This window comes from Gadus morhua, chromosome 9, assembly GCF_902167405.1.
Source record: "Gadus morhua chromosome 9, gadMor3.0, whole genome shotgun sequence".
Classification (NCBI taxonomy): Eukaryota; Metazoa; Chordata; class Actinopteri; order Gadiformes; family Gadidae; genus Gadus; species Gadus morhua.
In genome coordinates this window covers 23,105,935-23,122,216 of record NC_044056.1, presented here as the reverse complement: position 1 = coordinate 23,122,216, position 16,282 = coordinate 23,105,935, and the positions used below count along the sequence as shown (strand labels likewise).

The window sequence follows — 16,282 nt, the reverse complement described above, 5'->3', positions numbered from 1 at the left end:
TATTTTTTGTTTATTCAAGGTAGGACATGCATTTCATAATTTCCATGTATTATCTCGGTATGTGTTTTTACAGATTTAACATGATATAATTGCTATACCATATCACAGATGGTAGCATCATGTGTCCCTTTTCAATCATGGTGTGTGCCTGGATGTGTAAATTCATTTCAACTGTGCACAGCCCCCTAATGATTCCTTGGAGACCCTGGGCCCAGAGACACTCCCAGCCCCACTATGAAAGACCTATTGGCATTTCACAAAGACATGGCCATGCATGAGGTGATTTATGGTCCTTTTAAAGAATCAAATATCATTCAAGGGAGGCTCGTGTTGGAGCCTGTGTTACATGCAAGAAGACACAATTATGTTTGTGTTTTCAATCACGTTGAGTAAAAAAATATTTGTTTTCTTATTATTTTACTCTTGCAATAGGGCTATATTTATAAATATAGATATATTCATTCACATAGTGCAGAGCGCAGCTGAGCTATCTATTCACATGTGCCATCTGTCATTATTGTCTCAGCAACGCCACAAAGCTGAACCCGCATAGTGATTGGCTGTCAGACTGGTCACGTGACTTGGTTACTAATTCACACATCTCAAACCTCACCCACGTGTCGGAGCTCCTCTGCTGCTCTGGGATCAATTAGGCTTATATGGCGTCTTCAATCAAAGGCAGAGCCTCGGCCGGTGCGTGACACCGCGCTGCCAGACAGCGAATTACTGCACGGGTGACTCGGAGGAAACACCAACATGGACACGGCTCGTTGAACACGCCCACAAAGCAATTCACACACAGACACGCCCGGGTCACTGAGCAAGGGCTAGCATGTGCATATGTAATTTATTTCCCACAAATAAAAAAATAAATTAAAAAAAATATATATATAAATACACTGTAATGGGCTTGAATAATCGGAGCTCACCAATTGGATTGGTGAATTGGATCTTGCCCACCACACACTTTGTGTTAGCAGTCCCTGTTAACACAAAGTACCTGCTGCTACACAAGCAATAAATTGTGGTTTGAAATATTAAATATTCCTGACAGTGATTTTGATTTTTGTGTTCCAACATTTCAAGCAGTGGCCTGTCAGACGCAGAGCAGGTAAAACAAACGTACTGATGAGTGTGTTGACCTGCCAACTGGATTTTCAAACCTGCTACCTGAGCACACTATATCGGGACAATGAAGAACCAAAGATTATGCTGTGTAAAGGCCGAGAGGGATTTAATGAAGGTTTGGGAGAAGGTGATTGCATGTGATCTGACATCTTGGCAGGTACTTTGTGTTAACCGGGACAGCTCCTCACACCTTGCAGCATTATTAGGAGTGTGTGGGCAACATAATCCAATTGGTGCGCTCCAATTATTCAACCCCATAACAGTGTCATAAGAACCAATCGCGTCTTGCGGGCTCCTTGGCTGTGGTTTAATCGGAACCTCAACACCGACCTCGCAGTTTAAGTCCTGCAGACCACTGAGAGTGGTACACAATTATTGGCAAAAATAAATGTACGATATATAATTGCATCTAAAATGTCTATATTATTGACTTTTTTTGTTGTACTGCAGTTGTACTGCAAGTAACACAGCATCGGCCTATGAGCCAATGTATTCGACTATAACACCAGACAGAGCCCTCCCCCTCCTCCTCTATATACGAGCTGCCTCTTGTTTGTCCTTATTGGAATCATGAAAACAAACCCCCACCCCTACCCCTACCCCCACCCCTACCCCCACCCCTACCCCTACCCCCACCGTGCTAGCGGGGGAGGGAGTGAGGGGTAGTATCCATTAAATCTCAGATCCAGCCCCCATCTGGTAGTGTGAATAGGAGGCCCTTGGGGAGGGGGGGGGGGGGGGGGGGGGGGGGGGGCGTGGTGGGGTGGAGTTGGCGGGGCTGTGAGGGTGGAGCCACCCTTTAGCACGCGCCTAAGCTGCTCCAGCCTGGACTGCAATACGACTACTACTACTACATTTGGGCTAGGTGATGGATCACACACAGAGCAGGACACACACGCACACACACGCGCACACATACACACACACACACACACACACACACACACACACACACACACACACACACACACACACACACACACACACATATACCCATACACGCACACACACGCACGCATGCACACACGCACTCACACGTGCCGGAATGGAATAAAACCTGCAACCAAATATAAAACATGCTACTTTGGGGTAGCATGACGGTACTGCAATGTATCAGAAATGAGTGTGTGTGTGTGTCTTTGTTTGTGTGTGTATGTGTTAATTATTAACGTGCGATATACAATATTAGATATTGTAAGATGTAGATTGTGTAATTTTGATAACATTTAGTTAAATATTAACATTTAATATTTAGTTATAGTCTGCGTCGTGTGTGATGGTTAGAGGCAGTGTGAAGCTGTACACATTATCTAAAGAGGCAAAAGAAAATGAAAGACGTCTGATCAATTATACTCCATATAAATAGCCAAAGATTCCTTGAAAAGAAGATAATGAGAAGGTCACTCTTCTCCTCTGACCACAAATACTCATATTTAAACTTCTGAGGAGCACATCTTCAACATCTAAGAAGGGCTGGTGTTGTTGTCAATGTTTGACTAAATGCTGCTATTTGATCTAGTTTTGGAACTAACGCCCTTTGTGTGTCAGTATTGAAGGGCGATATAAAAAGCCGATACATAATTAAACTTCAATTGATAAGAGTGTTTGGTATATAGTTCTAAAATTACCAAATTTGAAAGTGGGAAACAAAGAAATGGAGACATTAAGAGAATCCAAGAGAATTTAAAAATCTGTACTTTTATTTAGAAATTCAGATCGTAAAGTGTGTTTGTTTATTTCGCTTCAGGGCAATTCAACATGACATTTATGACGCTCGCGAAAGCTTACTTACAGCGCAAAGCTCTCCATTAATAAAGCAATTAGCAACGGAGGGAAAATGAGGCGTGTGAATTTAATTGTCCAGAGTACAATGCAGTGCCAGAGGGTCTCGTAAACAATAATTACTCCACTGTTTTTGTCAAACACTGTGGCTCTATTTACACCTATGGATCAACCCGGATTTTAAAATTACAGGTTCACATCCACTGTGGATGATACACAGTATGAGTTCACTTGAACAACAATAGCTTAATAATGGAGAGGGAGAGAGAGAGAGAGAGAGAGAGAGAGAGAGAGAGAGAGAGAGAGAGAGAGAGAGAGAGAGAGAGAGAGAGAGAGAGAGAGAGAGAGAGAGAGAGGGAGTGAGAGGGAGAGGGAGAGGGAGAGAGAGAGAGAGAGAGAGAGAGAGAGAGAGAGAGAGAGAGAGAGAGAGAGTGACAGAGAGAGAGAGAGAGAGAGAGAGAGAGAGAGAGAGAGAGAGAGAGAGAGAGAGAGAGAGAGAGAGAGAGAGAGAGAGAGAGAGAGAGAGTGAGAGGGAGAGTGAGAGAAGAGAGAGAGAGAGAGAGAGAGAGAGAGAGTGAGAGTGAGAGGGGGAGGGAGAGGAGAGAGAGAGAGAGAGAGAGAGAGAGAGAGAGAGAGAGAGAGAGAGAGAGAGAGAGAGAGAGAGGAGGGGGATAATAGTATGCAGGGGGAGAGCCTCAGGGGACGAGTGCCACCCCTGTCATCAAACACTCATTCTGTCCGGGCCTGATCCCATTACAGTCCCACTGGAGACCCACCACCTGCCCTCCACTGCTTGCCTCTCCTCGCTCCTCCTGACCAGAATTAAACACAAACACTCACAAAAAGGCACCACCACCAAGTCACACACATGCTACACAAAACCGTAAAATACAATTAAAAGACAGGTAAATGGGTGATGGTTTCAACCAACCAGTGAGCTTCATCGATTCTGTCCTACCACTGCTGGTCCAATTACACAGCCGCGTCGCCGGGGTAACAGCCATGACCATTCCATCTGGTTAGGCATGGGAAAACATGTTCCACGTGGCTGGTGACACGATTGTGTTTCCTGTCAAATTAACAAGTGCTCTGAGAAGCTGCCGCTGAGGGAGAGAGAGAGAGGGAGAGAGCAAGGGGAGATAGTGTCCTCTCTCGGCTAGGGAGATTAAGAAGAATAAGTTGATTGATTGATAGATAGCATGACAGCTGATTCTGATAGCCTCATTACATCGATTTGATATTGATTTCAGGAACTGTTATCCTGTGTTTGTACAATATGCCACGATTGCTACGCCGTATTGAGTGTAGTGTTTTCTGAGGTGATGGGACATAGTCATATTAAGAATATTAATGTTCTAATGTAATGTATGTAACTCAACTTAAAGTTTAGAATGACCTATGACGATTACACTCTTATCTATAGCAATTGGAATATTATTATGTATCCATATTAATCGTTATTGACTGATATATTCAATATCAATGAAAAGACCAGAACCACTCCTGCTGAAACAGTATGGATCCTCATTGGAATGTTTATGTATGAGCCTGGGGACTCCTCCAGGACCCGGTCATCAGGGTACTGCTGTACGTGTAACACTGCTGACCTTCAACGATACCGTCGATAAGCAGGATTCTGCCATGCGGGTGGACTTTTGTTCCTTTGTCAGCTGGAGAGGTGGGAGAGAGCTCATTACACTCAGGTTATCTTGCTCATACCTTTCCTTCATGACTTCCTTGCACTGCTCATATAGGAGCAGGGGAATCATGTGAAAGGTGCTCTGTCAGCCTGGGGTTCAAGATTAGTACACCAGACACTGACAGCGAGAGACTGAAATCATACAAAATACAGCATAGTAGGGTTGGACTGTTATTCTGCTTTGTGTGAATCAAGTGGTATGCTATGGCAGGTGGATGTAAATGATGGGCGATATCAGACAGTAAGGTTAGCTGGTGCAGATGTAATCTGGACTATAGTATTAGGATTACTGTTCTCACTCCCTGTAACAATTACCAAGCTACATGGTCCGCTAGTCTTCCTCACACACTCAGGGGACAACTGCAATTGATCTGCTAATGAGAGCGAAAGAGGACATTGATTGGAAAAGGGTCAGGGGGGGGGGGGGGGGGGGGGGAGTAGTTTGGTGGTCTATCTATAATTTCTCTGGACCTTTAACTTTGAGGTGAACCACACAGGAGAAGAAACCGTGACGAGAAAGAATATCACAAAAGGAAGACTTTTGGATGTATTTTTTATAAAACCATGTGAGCATTTCTGTGACACTTTTTGACATCAACATTTGTCTTTGTTAAACACATTGTGGGAAGCCATAAAATCACATTTATCTGTATGCTTAAATGTCAGGCACAAAGGCCTGATAGTATCTTTTGGTCATCTTTAACATTCTTAAATATGTATATATTTTAAACATCCTTGCAGTGTTCACATAGAATCTAAAGTGATTAAATAGCAAACAAAATATGATGGGAAAGCCCATCTTTTTAAAATGTGTTCTTTCTTAATTTTTTTTTTACTTGACAATATCAAATCATCAATAAAGTACGTTTGGTGACGATGAGAACAACCAAGAAACACCAAACGGATCACAAAAACGCGGTTGTTCAGATACAGTACGGTTTTCTTGGCGGTGGGAATGCGATGATTCGCCCTGCATCCTCAGCAATAACATGAACTGGTTCAAACACATATCTTATGTCGATCATCACGTGACTCTAAAACAACTACGAGTAGATACAGCAAGGCAGTGCTACGCCACTAAACATAGAGTGATGACGGGGAAGTGATACACAGGAGTTATTGCAGTGCACACCAAACATCCATAAACAACTTCTTGAGAACATTGGCCTTCTGTGCTCTCTGATGCATCTTACGTTACTGCCAGAACCTGATTATGAAAGTTCACTTTATTACTTATGTTGACAAACACCTATCTAAGACCAGAAGCAGCAGGCAGAATCAGGACTATCAGAGACTGTCAGAAGGCTGTATCCAAACATTGAATTGAGCAAATTCATGCAACGACACACACTAAGATTCTACATTTGAGGTTCAACTTCACTCACACTAGTTTTCTCCTATGTTTTATTGGCCTTGCTTAAGAAGACCATTTTTGCAAGCAGACGAATCCCTGAAAAGGTACTGTCCATGAAAAATATGGCCTTTTATATCAATGTTAACACAGATCAAAGACCCAAATCCACAATAGTCTCACAGAAACAGTATACAGGTATATACATTACATAAAACACATTTTTGAGAAATACATTAGAATCTTCTTCTTTTGAATACTTATGTTATCAGTGCAATCAGAATGGTGTTAACCTACTGTAGACCCTACTATGGCGATTGGCAATGGCTCTCGTTGTTCAAGTAGATTGGTGAGGTTTGGGAACCCTAAGTTTCTAATATATCAGTACATGTTTTCTTCCTATAGTTCATTATGCCGGCTAGATACATGTGATGAGTAACACCTTGAAATCCCGAGAGGATTGTTTTGCATTGCAATAAATTTTCAACTATCTCTTTATACTGCATGTTTAAATGATGTTTTTGTTGAGTACACGGAATGAATAGCTGATTAAACCACTTACTTTGTGCAGTCCGCGGTCCGGACACTGGTTTGGCCTTGGTAAGTCCACTCACCGCATCGCCCACGTGAAGGGGTGGACGCTCTAGGAGTATCCGTCCTTGGCGTGCATCTGACCGGCGGGCTGCTGCACGTACTCCTCTGTCTTATCCCAGTCCTGGACCCAGCCCCCGTTCAGCTGAGCCGTGGCCCCGTAGCTCTTGGGGGGCCCACCCACCGCTCCCCCGGGCCCGATGCTCTGGGTGATGTCCCCAGTCTCTTCGGCCAGCTCGTCTTCGTCGATGAAGCCGCACTTCTCGTCGCTCATCTCCTCGGGGTCGGCCCAGGGCTGCTTCTCCCCGGACGCGAAGATGCCGTAGAAGATGACGCCCCCGTAGTGCACCATGGCAGCGATGAGGAAGACGTACTGCCACTCCTCGCGGGTCTGAGGGAGGAGCACACCGCTGAGAAGTCTGGACAGGGTGAGGTACTTTCTTGACATTGACATCCATGCCATGATAATAAAGAACCTACCTTGTTCTTGGTCATGGCCCCGACTATGAGAGGGCACACCATCCCTGACAAAGTCCCCACTCCGTTGGATATACCCATGAGGATGCTGGCGTAGCGAGGAGCAATGTCCAGATGATTGACATTGAAACCTAAGTCAGATAAAATATCATACGGTTAACATGACTGCAGGTCACTGTTGGAGTTCTGTGGGATTAACCTCATTCTCCTGAACTATTGGACTCACCTGATATAGCGAAGCCACTGAAACCAACCGCCAGGACAAGGAAAGAGATGGCCATACCCTTGCTGTGAGAGTACCCCACCACCAACAGTAGAGTAGCCTCCATCCCAAATCCTACACACAAAGGGCAACATTTCAGGGAGTGGGTTCATCCGCATGATCCCATGAACCAACCAATGGGGAACCACCCTCACCTCCGCAGTTCATGATCTTCCGCACCATGGTGGTGGACATGATGTTGTTGGTGCGGAGGTAGTCGGCCAGCTGGCCTCCCAGAGGTACGATGATGGTCATCACCAGGTGGGGCAGAGCGGACACCATTCCAACCTGAGACACAATGGGAGCTCAGCCATGTCAGTGTACAACGGCATATCCCACACCAAAGATGAAGGGGAAGATATCCCCCGTTCTGGAACCAATCTGCTGTGTCTTTGAACTCCTGACTGTCTAGCTGCCACATCTATCAGCCGTACTTTCATAGAATGACTGCGGTCCATGCGGGCAGGAATAAAACCTGTCCAACCAGAGTGATTCATGCTCCTTTTCAAGATAAAGATTGTGTAACGGTGGAAAACATTTCCATCAGGTCACACATCCAATGCCACATCTTTAGTGGAAAAATAAATGAACGAATGCCAACCACAGTACTTTGAACTTTGAGTAATGGGGTGTTTTGGTTTGTACCTTGCTGATTTCAAAACCAAACACTTCCTCAAAGTAGGCGGGCTGGCTGATGAGGAGCAGGTAGAAGGTCCAACTCCTGCAGAAGTTGGCCACGATGATCGCGTAGACGGGCATGGAACAGAAAAACTTCTTCCAAGGAGTCTTGAATTTCTGTGTAAAAAATAACAAGATGGAGGCAATGGAGAAGGATTTGAGCTGAATGTGCTTTCAGCAGTAATACCATGTGCTGTGTGTATTCTAATGTATATATTTCTTTATGGCCCACTCCCTATTACATTCCACTTTAAATATTTACGGTTCCAATTGGTTCTATATTTATAACTAGTATATATTTGTACTCATGTACTTTTGCTATTTCTTTTGTTTTATGCCTACTAAACAGATGAAATGTTCCTTGCTAATAATCTATCACAGCGTTCTGAGCAAAAAAAATTAAATAGTTCTGAGCCAAAGTACACCATAAGAATAAAAATGACTTAAATAAATAAAATGTATAAAGGGTTGAATGATGAAAGGCAAGTGATCTGGGCAGAGAGGAGCCCACCTCCATGGCCCCCATCATCTGGGCGCTCTCCCCTATGCTCTCCTCGATGTAGGTGCGCTCCTCGTCAGTGATGGTGGGGTGCTCCGCCGGGCTCTCGTAGGACACCAGAATCCAGAATAGGTACCACACCATCCCAAACGACCCTGCGAGGCGGGGGGGGGGGGGGGGGGGGGGACGGACGGACGGTCCGTGGGTGAGCGTTACAGTAAAGGCACCAAACACGGGCAGGATAGCCAAATACCCATGGGACTGGTAGGAGTCCAACTGCAGGACTACAGGGGGGTGCTCACCGTACAGGTAGAAGACAGAGGACCAGCCGGTGTACTGCACCAGGATCCCCGCCAGAGGCATGGCGATGACGGCGCCCGCGTAGGAGCCTGTGCACAGGACCACAAACGATGATCAATGAATAACCAGGGAACACGCTTCCAGAGTGGCTGCCCTCATCAAACCCAAACCAACACTCAGAGTGGATGCAGAACTTAAACATGAATTCAAGTGAAATGCTCCGTACTTTCTGTTGGCAGTGACTGTTATGTACGTACCGCAGAAAGATATAGTTGCCAGGCGACTCCTCTCCATCGGTGGGGCCCATTTACTCCATATGCCATGACAGGCAGGGTAGGTAACTCCCTGGGAGGGAAGAATCCTACATTACACACAGAGAATTTGATGATACTGTCTGTCCAACACCCAGATGAGGCTCATGCTATACAGTGTTTTACCTCTGATTCATGCTACTCAAGAACGGCCCTGAACGCTCTCCTAAGAAGATTACCATTTTTATTCAAATTCCTCATTGCTGATCTGATCCTTGTTTGCCTCCTTCGCATACAAGCTATATCTTGTGATTAGAGGGAGAGGCGTTGACTAAGCTGCACCTCTATTTTCTTGTCCTATTAGTCAAATGCACGGACCGCAGGACAAATCACATTTGATCGCAAACAAACTGAGACTAATGGGATAGGTGTGAGTCCACGCTGTTTTAAGCTGACTACCCACTCCGTTGGAAACCCGCTTGCACCCATTAAATCTTCATTATACTCTAAGTGGCACACAATCAGCTATTGATGGACACAAATTGCTACGGTCTGCTTTGGTAGACACCCTGAAATGCTAATGTTTAATTTGCAGTAATAACAGGGCGTGCAGTGGAGGCAGGTCTCATGGCCAAGAGGTGCTGTTGTAATGAGGGGTTTGGCTGCAGCAGCAGCAGCTACACAGGACCACAATGGAGAGCGACCTTCAGCTATAGAACAGCCCTCTTGCTGAAACAGCGGCTCGGCGGGCTTTGATTGGTGAGGTTCAGTGTGACTCAGGGTGTGCTCGGTGAGGTGTAGGGGGTGAAGTGTTTCGTTTTGAGGGTGGTTGGACTAGGCAGCGTTCTGACTAATCTGACAATAGCAGATGACAGCAGCCTGTCGGTAACTCGATTTAGTCCAGGTGTACTTGGTTGTTCACAAGGACAATGCTATATCTGCTTGTATTCGATTGAGGAACATGATGATAGCTAAACGTTTGTGGATCATACGAGTGAACACATACGTGGGTTATTGAAAATCATCCCTTTGAGTGGCCCACAAAAAACAATTTGTGGAATGGAAATCGATTCAATACTCATCAGTACCTCCACAAGTCCTTGTAATATCCTCACAAAGATGACTGTTCCATAGTGGTTGCGGGCGGCACAGGGAATGAACATATTGAGTGTAGACGTGAGGAAGATGGCCGCCCCAAACACCCTAGAAGACGAAACGTCACGGTTACCTTTCATAGAGGCTGCACCAAGTACACAGGTCTATTATTGTAAAGTAGCCTATTAAAGAATAGTATTCACTTTCTGTACACAGACAGACAAGGAAGAGATAGACAGACCATACTAGGGAATTAGATAGATAGATAGACAGACAGACAGACAGACAGACAGACAGACAGACAGACCGACAGACAGACAGACAGACAGACAGACAGACAGACAGACAGACAGACAGACAGACAGATAGACAGATAGACAGATAGACAGATAGACAGATAGACAGATAGATAGATAGATAGATAGATAGATAGATAGATAGATAGATAGATAGATAGATAGATACAGTAGATTTTGGAAATATATATATGCTACAAGCAAGCAAAAGAGGTGTTTTCGTTTCTTCAAAAATTATATCACTTTGTCTGCCTACCATTTTATAAACATGGAAGGAACGGAACAGATTTGTTTTTTCTATATTTGAATAATCAGTTGTTAATTAAATTCGGCGTGTGGCATGCGAGCACGTTTCTCGCAGTTCTCTGCTCTCCTTCGCAGGTCTGGTTGCCATGCCTCCGAATATAAAGGATGGACACGGTGGTCACAGGGGGATTGACATGGGGGTCCCAGGGGTGCTCATTAACACGAGGAGGAGGCGCGACCTGCGGGCATCGGTGCCGCTCCCCCTTTAGGAGCGCATCAGGTCAGGCCTCCATCCCGCCGTCCTCCTATAGGTCCACATCCTCTAAGTGGATGACCATAAATGTGTCTTTACGAACGGGATCGGGTCGTGTGCTGCATGCGGCCAGAGCAGTAATCAAACTTGTTCTCCACGAAGCCTGCTGAGGCCCACGCATCAGGCTATTCGGTAGGAGAACGAATTTCGTCCCCGAAAGACATCAGTAGTTGGCCTACCTGTTCGCTGCTAATCGTGACGATATATATCCTCCCGGGATCTGGGTGACTATGTAGCCCCAGAAAAAAGAGCCGTGGATCATCCCCACGGTCTCCGGGTCCCAGTTGAATTTTGCTTTCTAAAAAATTGAAAATAAGGAAAATCCAATGATTATATATTCATAGGTGTTAACGTTTGATAGCCTGTGCTATTTATTTTTTATTTGCTTAATAAATTCCAATAATTAAAATATGATGCATATTAGTGCAATAACGTGCTGGTAAATTCCTTTGATGAGATGGAATAGGTTAGAGGCACTGATTTAAATTAATCACCATGCACGTGTCTAGTTTTTTTACATGGAAGCCCCCCCCCCCCCCCCCCCCCCCCCCCAGTAGAGCCGTCCAGAGACGTACCTCGATCACTATGATCTTGCCGTCACGGTGGATCGTGCTGTTGTTGACCATGCTCACGATGGCCACGCCCAGGTTGCACCGGATCCCGAAAGAGATGCAGAAGCCGAGCCCGCTCATCATCGCGATGATGTACCTGCGAGGAGCCCCAAAGCACGTGCAGTCGCATAGGGGTGTCTTCTTCTGCTGCTGGTCCCGGGGTCTCCCATCCTCCGTCAGCTCGATCACCTCACCGGTCTGCTGGCGTCTTTCCAGCTTCCTGCACACCGATTGGTTATGCATATTTAGCGTTTGATCAATGTGTGACTTCATCCAAATAAATATAACAAATCTAAAACATACAAATAAACCACAAAAATTAGACAATATTTAATAATTTTGTAGAAATTCTACTTTCGGCTGCAGCCCGAATTAGCCGTTATTAAATTACGGCAATTTAATAATTTCGTTAATTTGTTACATTATGCAAATAAATGCGACCTCTTCAAAGGGCATTGTGGTTTTATAACGGAAGCAGCACAGAGGTACCGAGGTCATGGTTTTAGGCCCATTTCAATCACCGCAGGGACATTAGGTCCATTCTCCTCGACGGGGAGACGGGCCCCACACGTCCTCTTTATTCCATAGGCTGCTTCCTAACGAGGGACTCTAACGAAGAGATGACCTTCATACCGCAATGCAGCAGAACCTCACGAATCTGAGTGAAACGACCGTTTGACGTGCGGTTCTTAGGAGACATTTTGCAATTTTGCCATATTGCAATTTTGTGTTTTAACTCGTTTTTATATTTATTTAGCCTACATTCAAATGTAGTAAATCGTGCACAGGCCTACATAACTAGATCAGGCCTAATCCCAGGGATAAGCCTATTAAACAATTCTTTCTTCGATTTTTTTTGTTATATTTATGTCATTAAATGTATAATTACCATTATATTTAATTTTAGTTCATTCAAAAACATTATTTCTGCGTCTATCCGACACCTTGCAAATGTGGTAATTTTAATTATGAATCGCTTCTCCTGATGCTCATTGTTTCCAGATGTGAGATGTTTGGGGCCTGTAAGGATTCAGCCTATAGCACGACGCTCGGCCAGGATTCTCCTGTCTCCATCTTCAGCCCACAATGAACCTTCTTTGCAAAACAGTCCTATTTTAAGAAAGAACCGTTGTTTAATCATCCCGAATAGGCTTTGCCCCTTTAATTTACAATCGGCCGTGAGACGTTTTTGGGCGTTTGGCTGTGTCTTATTTAATATATATATTTATTTATATGTTGAGGACCCTTTAAACTGTATGAAAATATTTCTGGAGAGTGGATCTAAAATAGATCGATCATTAATGGATGTGGAGGACTACACATGGTAATAGATAGCCTCCGACCTGATGTCACGACTGGTGCTGTTTCATTAAATATTAAAATCTCCTCAGCTGCTGTGAGGAGACATCCTCCAGGGAAATAACGGATCCTTAAATATTCGGCCCCACAATGCTGCTTTTCAGCGTCTTGTCCATAATTCATCATGAGACAAATTAGAGTCTCCTACCTTGGCTTCAATGGAATTATAAAAACAAACGAATTTAAAACCACTGGCTCATATATATATTAATATATATATATATATAAATAAATATATATATATTTGTCTTTTTTTCCTTCATAACGCAACGAATATCTGAACAATGGGACATCTTAAGCCTTACCTGTGCAGAGTCCCGAGGGCCTTCCCAGCCATGCTCTTGATCCCCTCTCTAGTGGGAGGAAAAGCTCGTTCCTTTTCTGGCTCCATATCCAAATTATTTTTAATCTAACAGTTACTCTATGATAAAGGGCGGCGCGGCGGTCATGAACATATTGTTCATCCAGACGTTGTTCCAAGCGCTGCTCCTCCGCACGCAGAAACCCACCGTCCTAAACGGACGAGTGAAGTGAAGAAAAAGGTTGGACGTGATCGGGCTGGTTCCCCAGTCACCAAGCAGCAGTCAGACAACCCGCTCCGCCGTGCCTAATGGCGCTCCATTCCGCGCGACCCATCCTAGGATCCAATTAACGATTAAATCAGATGAACCAAAATGTAAACGGTTGAAGTTGTAAAGTGTTATTACCACCAGACATTCAGCGATGGCGAATTATCGTGCAATCGAACCGGCTTCACCTTGAGGTGAGCAGGACCGCCACTATTCTTATCTGAGGTGAGAATCAGGCGGGATTCAGCACCTCGGAGAGCAGCGTGCGAAATGAGCTCCCCTCAGCGGCTCGGTGCGTCACCGCACGCCCCTCCACTAAAACCCAGCTGTTCTAAACATTTTGTCATAAAAGGTCCGCCTTGGTTTACATAGATAATTATTTGTAATGTAGGCCTAAATGCTTGATCAACAAATGATTTTTATTATTGAAATCACACCATACCAAGCTGCCTGTTATGTGGTTTTAAAGCATGCTGCAGACAGTTGTTAGCATATGGCCTGATATTTGTATTGCTCAAAGCATCAGTCTTTCCTTCACAGGCCAACCACACAGAGGCGGTGTTGTGTTGGAATAACTACTCATAACCACCAATAGTTGGGAGCGATCATCTTTAATTAGAATTTATTATGAATGAAACCATTTACAGGCCTAGCACCATTGACAAAATAAAGGCATTTTCCACTACAAAAAGGCTTGGAGGTGAATTTGATTTTCTCCTACATAGCCTGTACAGGTGGACGTAACACATTCGTTTTTTGGATTCAACCATTTCGAATTCCGTTCCGTTCACTTCCATTCCCGAAACTGAACTCAAAACGACGCCACAGAACACAACATCCGAGACGTCACCGTGCAGAAAGAATCTCCAGGGGCACCACGGCGCTCACCCCGGGGGACCGTGATCGCGTAACGGCTCCTCGTTCACTTTTCAGCGAGGGGGCCGCCGCTGACTTGACGTCTGCGCGTCGGTGCCAAAGTGTCTGAAAAGTGTCATGGAGTTCCTGCCTGAACTGCTGCCCCGCGAAGCAGCTGAACAGCGGGTTAATGCATGTGTTCAAGCTGCACACGCACATCTCCAGGCTGAACAGCAGGTCCGCGGTGCGCCACGCTGCGGGGGTGTCCGGGTAGACCGCACGCATCACGATGGTGGCGTTGCGGATCAGGTGGTAGGGCAGGTACAGCAGGGAGAAGATGATCAGCACCGCACTCATCACGCGCACGAGCCGCCGCCATTTGTGGTGCGGGCGGTGCAGACAGGGCAGGTGGCGCAGCTCGTTGACGCTGCGCACGCAGCAGTAGCAGATGGAAACAAGCGGGAATACGAATCCGGTGATGGAGCAGAAGACGGAGTAGGGCAAGCTCACGCTGGTCACGTCCAGCAGCATGTATAAGGTGCACACGCTGCGGTTGATGCCTGGGCAGGGCTGCACGATGGTCATACCCGCGACGGGGACGCTGAGGGCCAGCGTGACTAGCCACACGGCCCCGCACAGCAGGACCGTCTGCCGGCGGCCCAGCAGCGCCACGGAGCGCAGTGGGTGCACGATGGCCAAGTAGCGGTCCAGACTAATGGAGGAAACGAAGAAGATGCTGAGGTAGAAGTAGTTGTGGTAGAGCAGCCTCACGGCCTTGCACAGGTCCGGGCCCAGGGTCCAGTCGAGGCGGTCCAGGTGGAAGTAGATGAGGAAGGGCAGGGCCAGCAGCCAAGAGGCGTCCGCCAGCGTAAGGTTGAAGATGAGGACGGTGCTGCGCGTCCAGCGCTTCAGGCGGTGGGAGAAAATCCACAGGGAGAGCAGGTTGAGGGGCAGCCCGAGTATCAGGACGCAGATGAAGATGACAGGCATCAAGTACAACTGGATCACCGCGAGGCCCTCCTGTCCAGGGCCCTTCAGGTCGCAGAAGGGCGTCTCTGGAGGCTACAAAGACGGGATTCACCTGTGAGGTGACGGCATACATACCTACTCAGACACGTCATCTGATTCTACAGATCAAGGATTTGGACTCACTGGCTACAGCCCTGGGTATATTTATATAAAGATTGCTAAGTTTGTCTGCGCATTAGTAAAGTAATTATAGCCCTTAATTAAAACCCTCAATCTTTACACTATCAGCTACACAGAAAGATACATAACGGATACGAGCCTATGCAAATAGTGATTACCTGACACTATAATAACTGACTCTTGTTAGCTGACATTGTAATATCTGATATAACCGACACTGTAATACCTGACATTACTGACGTAACTGACACTGAAATAACTGACACTGTAATAACTGACCCTAATAACTGACACTGTAATAACTGACATAACTGACGTAATAACTGACACTAATAACTGATACTTTAATAACTGATATAACTGACACAGTAAAAACTAACACTGAAATAACTGACACAAATAACTGACATAACTGACACAATAATAACTGACAAAACTGACTAGGTTATAACTGACATAACTGACACGGTTATAACTGACATAACTGACATACCTGACACTGTAATAACAGACACTATAATAACTGACACCGTGATAACTGACATAACTGAGACTGTAATAACTGACACTATAGAAAACGGACACTTTGATAACAGACATTGTAATATCTGACACTGTAATAACTGACTATAACACCGAACTATAAACCTTAGCAGTTACCTGGTTGTAAGTGTTGCCCATGTCTGAGGAGCCTGTTTGAAGCAACTATGCAGTGTGTTGTGGTGGAAACACACCCACTACCAGAGCAAACACTGAGCAGTTATCTCGGCC

At 45.4% G+C, this 16,282-nt stretch overlaps 2 protein-coding genes across 2 annotated transcripts; both read right to left on the bottom strand.

Annotated features, from left to right (window-relative positions):
* Nucleotides 1-5,145: 5,145 nt before the first annotated feature.
* slc17a6a (solute carrier family 17 member 6a) lies at nt 5,146-13,778 on the bottom strand. Its single transcript, XM_030365516.1, has 12 exons — nt 13,244-13,778; nt 11,544-11,799; nt 11,148-11,266; nt 10,107-10,221; nt 9,025-9,112; nt 8,770-8,856; nt 8,480-8,622; nt 7,936-8,085; nt 7,446-7,578; nt 7,255-7,365; nt 7,032-7,159; nt 5,146-6,942 (listed from the first exon to the last, which is right to left on the bottom strand). Exons 1-12 carry the CDS (start codon nt 13,327-13,329, stop codon nt 6,604-6,606), a joined length of 1,755 nt encoding a protein of 584 aa, XP_030221376.1. The 5' UTR covers nt 13,330-13,778; the 3' UTR covers nt 5,146-6,603.
* A 378-nt stretch (nt 13,779-14,156) lies between these two features.
* On the bottom strand, nt 14,157-16,192 carry LOC115550835 (P2Y purinoceptor 3-like). The gene is made up of 2 exons (XM_030366168.1): nt 16,172-16,192; nt 14,157-15,424 (listed from the first exon to the last, which is right to left on the bottom strand). The coding sequence occupies exons 1-2, from the start codon at nt 16,190-16,192 to the stop codon at nt 14,354-14,356; spliced, it is 1,092 nt and encodes a 363-aa protein (XP_030222028.1). The 3' UTR covers nt 14,157-14,353.
* Nucleotides 16,193-16,282: the final 90 nt, after the last annotated feature.

Bases quoted from the DNA above. Each gene is read 5' to 3' on its own strand.
- LOC115550835 (XM_030366168.1), bottom strand. From the start codon at position 16,192: ATGGGCAACACTTACAACCAG. The intron at 15,425-16,171 runs GTAACTGCTAAG...CCGTCTTTGTAG, and splicing joins TGGGCAACACTTACAACCAG to CCTCCAGAGACGCCCTTCTG.
- slc17a6a (XM_030365516.1), bottom strand. From the start codon at position 13,329: ATGGAGCCAGAAAAGGAACGAGCTTTTCCTCCCACTAGAGAGGGGATC. The intron at 11,267-11,543 runs GTACGTCTCTGG...TCAATTTTTTAG, and splicing joins GCAAGATCATAGTGATCGAG to AAAGCAAAATTCAACTGGGA. The intron at 10,222-11,147 runs GTAGGCCAACTA...TTCGTCTTCTAG, and splicing joins TCACGATTAGCAGCGAACAG to GGTGTTTGGGGCGGCCATCT.